This window comes from Etheostoma spectabile, chromosome 14 (genome assembly GCF_008692095.1).
Source record: "Etheostoma spectabile isolate EspeVRDwgs_2016 chromosome 14, UIUC_Espe_1.0, whole genome shotgun sequence".
Lineage (NCBI taxonomy): Eukaryota > Metazoa > Chordata > Actinopteri > Perciformes > Percidae > Etheostoma > Etheostoma spectabile.
The window spans coordinates 7703941-7711955 of NC_045746.1; the positions used below are offsets into that span (position 1 = coordinate 7703941).

At 40.9% G+C, this 8015-nt stretch overlaps 2 protein-coding genes across 3 annotated transcripts in view; one reads left to right on the forward strand and one right to left on the reverse strand.

The window, feature by feature from the left end:
• The first annotated feature begins 948 nt into the window (after positions 1–948).
• Positions 949–4628, forward strand: LOC116701992 (uncharacterized). Its single transcript, XM_032536060.1, has 4 exons — positions 949–1079; positions 1344–1389; positions 2537–4423; positions 4625–4628. Exons 1-4 carry the CDS (start codon positions 1016–1018, stop codon positions 4626–4628), a joined length of 2001 nt encoding a protein of 666 aa, XP_032391951.1. The 5' UTR covers positions 949–1015.
• A 534-nt stretch (positions 4629–5162) lies between these two features.
• The window catches only part of s100v2 (S100 calcium binding protein V2), an 8095-nt gene continuing 5242 nt past the window's right edge, over positions 5163–8015 (reverse strand). Inside the window, exons 3-4 of one of the 2 annotated variants that reach the window (XR_004335056.1) lie at positions 6531–6916; positions 5163–6190 (exon numbers count right to left, since the gene is read on the reverse strand). Coding sequence is in view for 1 of the 2 variants with exons in the window: in XM_032536283.1 (XP_032392174.1) it covers positions 6749–6916 (168 nt within the window). In the remaining variant the exon portion in view is untranslated. Of the gene's footprint in view, positions 6917–8015 lie in introns of both variants that reach the window. The other variant, XM_032536283.1, reaches the window with a different exon arrangement.

The window sequence follows — 8015 nt, forward strand, 5'->3', positions numbered from 1 at the left end:
TGCTAACTCTAACAGGAGGATAACACGGTGTAGACAACACCGATTGTTTTTGATTTTCTTGCCACTAACAGCAGTCCAAATTTCCAAAAAACAGAGCTACGTGTTGAAATCAACCGGAATTCTCCTTTAATCTCTTAATGTGTCGCTCAAGCCCCTTAGGGCCATTCAAAGCAGTGTATGTATAACAACAGTTCTGTCTTATGTCTTCTGTCTTAAGTCTTATACTGTATATTATCTTATTACCAGCTCCGACTGGGGGATCCGGAGGCGTTCCCAGGCCAGGGTGGAGATATAATCCCTCCACCTAGTCCTGGGTCTTCCCCGAGGCCTCCTCCCAGCTGGACGTGCCTGGAACACCTCCCGAGGGAGGCGCCCAGGAGGCATCCTTACCAGATGCCCGAACCACTTCAACTGGCTCCTTTCGGCACAAAGGAGCAGCGGCTCTACTTCAAGCTCCTCTTGAAGCCCGGGGCCTCCATCTGGAGCCAGGGCCAGATGGGGGCCCCGGGCTTCCTCCGGGCAGGGTCACTCTATCTCTACCTCATTTTCTTATAGGGTACAATGTAATGCATTTAAAATGTCCTGCAACAGATTACACTCTTATTAAGCTTATGTTGTTCTTTTTCTGTTGATGCTGTCAGACCAGTCTTGATTCCATTTTATTGACTTTTTTTTCCAGATCTGTCCCTCTTTCTTGATGACATATTGAATTGCATTGCATGTTGGAGCAGTCTGCTGGATTTGCCATTTTAATATTCAGTGACACACCTGCACTCACAGTCAAAACAGAAAGAAAGCATGCTAATAAAATTGTTTTACACAATAAAGTAGACTGTCTGACAAACATGTTCCCAGCCTGCAGTTTTGTAATTTTTAACAGATGAACAGTGCAGCCACGAACGTCATTTAGTCATTTTCATTCTTATCTAACCAAATTTGGAATGAGATATGACTTGAACTCCTCTGCCTGGTGAATTCACAGTGATCTTCACTCGTGCCGCTCTGCAGAGTAACCATGTTGAATCCCTGGGGATTTTGTATTATTGTCCAGCTGTCTTTGGCAGTGGGAATAAATTCTGGTAAGATCATTACACTTTTTAATAAGCTCTAGTTTTAAAATATATGCTGCTATTTTAATGTCTCTCCTTATAAGTGCCATGTTCACATTTAAAGTGAGCTGTAGACATACCACATTGGGCTGTTTTCACCAAAAAGCTTTAGTGGAGCATATTCGGGCAGAACTAATTGTTAATCCAATCATCAGACAAGCAGCATTTTACTGCCTGAAAACCAGTGGAACGAGTGTCAAACAATATCTATTAGCTTTTTTTCTCTCATTACAGATCTAAGTGTTAAGAGGACTTCCTTTGGCTCTAATCTAAGAAACAGGTGAGACACCACATGATGCAATAGACTGCTGCTTTTATGAGAGAACAACTGACATGATTATTTAGATTATCTCAATTGGGAAATAGCTGCAAAATGTAACATTGTGTAATGATTTTGATATAAAGTGTCAAAACTAATTTAACTCAAAGGGAATACAAATATTTTTGCATTAGCATTGCGGGGACACTATCTAAAGCTTTATTAGGCACATATCAAATTGAATTGAATATAAGGGCCATTTTCTTTGAATGTTGCTTAACTGCTACTGATTAATATGATTGGAGCCAGCCCAGATGGTAACTTCAGGCCTGAAAAGTAAAGCCAGTGCGGAAGTCCCTTAAACCTGCATTCTCCACTGGCTTCAAAAAGAAGTCTGTTTGCCAGGTTCTCAAGTTTTGTCAAAGGTTTGAGTGAGTTGTGTTAGGGGCGGAGCCCTCCCAATGTGTCTCACAGTGAATGCATGATACTTGAGATCCCACTCTTGTATTGAAGTATATGGGGGAAAAATTACCCTACTACTCACTTAATTTATTTAATGCTTGCTCTTTGGGGAATTACTGGAATTGTTGGGTCTTTGTATATTATAGAGTGTGGTCTAGACCTACTCTTCCGGTAAAGTGACTTGAGATAACTCTTGCTATGATCAGATACTATAAATAAAATTGAATTGAATTGAATTTTGGCTCGGTGGATGTCGATTTTAAAGTCATGTTAAAACTATTTCCCATCCTTCTTCCGATTTCCAGCCTGTCACTCCCCCTGTACTAGCGTTACTCGGTTAGCTCACGATGCCTTTTGTTTCTCACTCCCGTAACTTATTGTTCATCAGACGTGACATGAGAAGAGGGAGAGAAGCTAACGTTAGCCAACCTATTTATTTAAAAAAATTACATTCAAATGTTAATTTCAGCATTGGAAGAGTAATGATACCAAGGTACTAAATCAAGTGAGAAACTCGGATCATTTTGTCAAAGACTTCTATATAAGCCAACTTTTTTTTGCAAACAGTGCAGTTGCCCCGCGCTGATGGAATGCAGGTTTGAGGCACATCATGGCAAGCGTCTGGCAGGCGTCAGGCAGATATTAGGACATTGTCAAGTGAGTAGCACTACAGCTCATTATTCAACCATCACTTATCTATTTCCAGGGACTATCTTCAGAGGATTCCTCCGAGGTTTGACCCCCAACACACTGATCCTGGAGATGCTGGAAAGTTACTAACTGATTCTCACGGTGACACCATGTCCAAACTAATAAGTGCAATCAATACAAGAGTAGATTTGCCATTGACAGAACGTCTGAATTTGTCTATGTTAAAGACACAGTGTCAGAGAATCACTGATAGCTGGAATCCTGCTTTTCAACCACCGTGTTCCAATAATCAGACGGTACCTTCTTGTGTTGGAAGTTCTTGTCCCATTAAGGAGGCCTTCCCAGTGTGTTTGACTCAGGCGGACCATTTTAAATTCAGCTATGATAACACATTTGAGACAAAAATGATGCTTAACCAACAACATATGGCCTTTATGGAAGGAGGTCATACTAAACACAGCCACACGACGATAGTTATAATGGAAGAGGACCCTGCAGTGATTGAGGCGGCCACCTACCTCTTTGAGAGGCATCCCAATGTATCAACGTTGCTGAGGTACCAGAAAGGGGCGCTACTTACTCTCAGAGGAAGCCATTTCTTTTCTACAGATGATCATGATGTCATGCTGGTTGGCCATGGCAGTAATGGTACCAATGGAACAGTCCAGCTAGCTGGTTACGGCCCAGAAGAACTTGCCAAATTTGTGTCAACCTTTAAAACTGAAAGCATATTTGGTCATCTTAGCACCATCAGCCTCATCAGCTGCAAACTTGGAAATTACCTTCAATTTATGTTGCAGCTGCTACAAAATCTCCGGTCTCTCGGCGTTGAAACAAAGCTACACCTATACAACTCCTTCCTGTCTGTTAGTTCCGATGGAAAGATACTGACTACAACGGACGGAGTCTGGAGGTCCCATGACCCCAACGGAAGAGTCATTGCTGAACTGGACAAAAAAGGGGACCTGCTTACAAAAGTGGAACACGGCTGTGCAGGGCCAATGTTTTCTGATTACAAAGGAAACGTTTTGTATCTGCAGACATTGGAGTGGCCAAGCCACCCTCAAATGTTTGTTCCAATGGAGCTGCGCAAAAAGTACCCTTCTATTGATTGCCTGGAGGGGCTCACATGGAGCTTATTCTTTGAAGAGACTGAAAGAAGGCGTGCTCCTATTTATGTCCCAGAAAAAAGACTCCTGAAAGCAATTTGGCTAACGGAGACAGGACTAGAAGAAGCCAATATTGTCTTTAGGCATATCAGTAACATTCAGGATCTACTCGTAGAGATACGATACAATGCCAAAGAGGAAATTTCTTCAGACCTTTACTATGTTCTCAATGAATGCATTTACAAAGTACATGGGAAAAATCTAAGTGTAAGTCTGGTGGGCAAGTTCATGAGCCCTGGCAATCCAGCTGAAATTGAATATTTCCGTCAGAATTTCATTGACCAGGTGGGTGAGTCCTCCATGCAGGAACTGAGACAGGGTCTCAAAGCATCACACTTCATTGACTTCTGTCGCCAGACATTCCAGTTCCAGCAGTGTAACTACAACTGTGAAAGATGGGGCCGTTACTTCATGGCTGCAGTGTTTTCAGTATCCGTGTGTAATTTCAGGACCTTCTCGCTTTTCCTCATGAGTGTCATAAGTTGTGAAGTAGGCCGCTCACGAGGGACTGACAGCCCCCTGTGCACAGCTTTTGTCGGAGTTGACCACCCCATGGATACTAACCAACCCTGGCCTGAGCATCTGCGACGTGGATTCTATGGCTGCACTGCTGACAACTATGAAATGGCACCTCGGAACGTACAGATTTGGTTGGATGAAGTTGTTGCGAAGGAAAACGCCTTGTACATCAAATCGAAGCAGATGATGACTGCTGTTGACCATGACGAGCAAACGGAGCTGGCAATCTTTGGGAGGGTCAAAGTCCTGAATACGTATGTGTTCTCATCTTATCTAGAATTCTTTCGAGGTACACCTGAGGGAAAGAAACTCAAGAGAGGATGTACTCCCGCTTTACATGATCATTTAAATCCATAATTTGTGATTACAGTAGCTCATCTCATTGTGTTTTCGTTGCATAGTTGGCTCTAGTATTCTATGCAAAAAAGTCTGACACAGATGTTGTCTTCTTCCAGATAGGGATTTGATACTGCAATAAAGTGCTGCATAGTCTACTTCTACTGCTTCAGCTCGCTGGCACAGCCACACATCAATGGAGCATAATTGTTTTCAATATATACTACTTCCCTCCGATTGTCCTCTGGTACAATTTGACCCCTTTAAAAAATGTCTATATCTGAAATATGGGGTTCTTTTTAACCAAATTACCACATAAATGGATTGGATTCCACACAACGCTCTATGCAAATATAACTGATCACTTTCATTGGACGAAACTCATCTGTACGTTCCTCTGATCTTAACCAGTAGTCAAAATAATTCATAATTTCTGCTTTTTTAACTCAAATAGTAGTTATAATTCTATATAAATGAGGGTTATTGACCATGAATTCAAAAAAGTGGTGTAAAACTAGTTAGTGGTAGTAAGGTGGTGTAAAAATTGTCAAATGTTTGTCAGTTTTTGACCCGGGAGGACAACACAAGGGTTAAACAGTTTGAGATGCTTTTATTGCTTTTTAAATCAATAAATGATTAAACAATAACAAATTGCAGTACTGTAGATTTCTTTGTATGTTTATTATATCATTTTTCTTATGGTGTCACATAGGTCAGAATACAGAGAATTCCAAAATATAAATACAAAGAACATGCAGGATCACAGAGGGTAACGCATTACTGGTAGAAACTTATAAAGGGACTATAAGGCACACAATAAGAGGTGTTACACCACATGATTACAAATTCAAACATACTGACATTTAGAAATAATCCAAAGTAGACTTTTGTTATGATGACCGGTGAACTCATTGCTAACGCAGTTAGTTTGTTCTTTGCAAAGGAAGAAACAAATTGCAAATCTTTTGAAAGGTAAACTAATTTCTCCTAAGAATTACTGTAACTTGGTTTGATGTTAAACGCTCTCATACTGATGTGCTTAAAACGGTACATTTTTGACATGCAAAGTTGACTACACCATTCCACTGTATAGAAACTATATACATTTATGTGGCTTACGAGTGAGATGAACATGAGAACTGGTTCTTGTTGTCTTTTGTAAAATGGTCAATGATGTTCGATCTTCTCCATTCGAAGGCCATCCTTACATTTGATGGAGTACGCCATTCTCAACACTCCACTTTGAGCTATTAGGAAAAGTATCCATGAAGCTGTGAATACCACAAAAGTGGGCCATTCATTCTTTTATTATTGGTGTAGTAAACACGAGCCATTTGAATGCACCATGGGTCACTACTATACATGGGGAAAAACTGGCGCAAACGAGGGAAATGTTAATGACTATGACTGATAATGCCCGGCACCTTTTGCACCAGTTAAATCAAAAATGAGTGTTAGGGCCTGGATTGTGTAATAGTGTCTGAAGGGTTCAACATGCATCAACGTATTTGTTTGTACAACAACAAGTGTTGGTAGGTGTTCCGAATTTCGCCACTCCAAAGCTCGCCTGGATTAAAGGACGATGAGGATGACGACAGAGGGGGTTTCAGACATTCTTAGACGATCCAACAAGCACTTCTTTTGAAGCATACCGGTGCGTTTATATGGATGATGTGTCATGTGAGCTAGTGCGTTCCAAGCATACTGATGCATGTGGTCAGTTTGATGCTGACGCTGCGTTTTTTTTTTCTCTCTATAGTTCAATCTGGGGGGAAATGTTGAGATGCTCATATAACAGAGAGGGACAGCCAACTTTCTGTCACTAATGCCAAAATCTATTATCTTACACAGTTATAGGAACCTAAGTCAAAATTAACATGTGCAGTAGCACATGATGAAATAAAATAAAATAAAATAAAAAGTCAAATAAAATAACACACTGCAATTACGTTATTTATCATCACTAAATGGCTCCAAATAGATGTTATCTGGTACTAAGTATGGAGATGAATAGATTATTTATACTGTATACTGGCAGAAGTATACTGGCAGAAGGGCGGTGTGGAAAAGAGATCACAGCAATTTTCAAGCTGTCATGTTTTAGTCAGAAATGGTGGGAACAGCTTGCTGTGTGCAGACTTTGTACCTTTGTATTCTGTCCGACACCTGATTAGGACAGTGGTGTGCATATTAATACTCTGTTTAGTGAAACTCAGAGCTGTGTTGGGCTGAGGGCCGGCTCTTCACAGGAGGATGCATTTGCATGAGGAGCCCATCTGGCTGCTGAGGAGGCTGTGCTGTGAGGTGGCTACTGACTGGATTAAGTTCCAGAAGTTCTTGAAAGAGATGCCCTCGCCGTCAGCTACACCCATCTTCCTCAGGATCTCACCCATCCCCTGGTCTGTGCCGACCTGTTTTGTTATCACAAGGAAAGTGAAACAGTTAGAAATAACGTGCGGGATCACTGTCAAAGTGAAGGTGGTAACTTCATTGAAATGTTGGATTTTTTTGCATTTGAATATGTTAAGTCAAAAAAATAAAATCTGAATCCGACTAAATAACCCAACATATGTAATTCATGTCATTATGAAATGTCAAATTCTGTTCGGTATTTTGCTTTTTTTTGTTCTATTCTGTTCTGTATTTTGGTTCAATGTCTTGTCTCTTTGTAATTGTGGTATTTTTGGTCTTGTTTTGTATTATGTTCTGTTTCCTGTTTTATTGTGATAGTCTGGTTTTCTGTGCTGGTTTGTCTAGTTTTACTTCCTGTGTTTTGCCGCCCTTGTGATTGCCTGATGTTTCTCACCTGTTCCCCAGCCCGTGTGTCACCTGCCCCTTGTTTCCTCGTCACCCTCTGTATTTAGTCTTGTCCTGTGTCCGATCGTACTGCGTTACTTCCGGTGAGTGTGTAGCATGTCCCTGCGTCAGTGTGCTGTGTGTTTCCCTGCCTGTTCTGCTTATTTCCTCGGTTCCTGTTCATCTTTTTTCCTCGTTTTTTTTTTTCTGACCGACCCTTCTCAGGACTCCCTTTGTCCTACTCTTCTTCTCTACTTCTCCTGCCTGCCTGTTCTCTACATTTGGGTCCACAATTTCTTGAACTGTGACACATTCTAAACGGTAGCGTTGACATTAAGGCTGCAAAACTGGGCTTGTGACCTCAATTATTATTATTATTATTATAATCCCTCATTGCACATCAAAACTAGAGTGTGATGAGTGTTTGCAATGGACAGTTTGATCTCCATGCCTAACATTACAAAATTAACTAATGAAAGTATTTCCTATACTATAAAACTTAACTTAAAGACCATAAACCTCTCTCTTTCTGCACTGTGGTTGGTGCTAGACTGAAAAACTGATACCCCAGTAAGCTAGCTAGCTAATTAGCCACTACATAAGTACTTAATTCATGTTTCATTTACATACTCTAGTCACAGCGTAGGAAAGCATATTGCCATCGCCAGATGAGCAACATTATTCTCATTTTCCGTAACCAGTGTAGTATTAAAG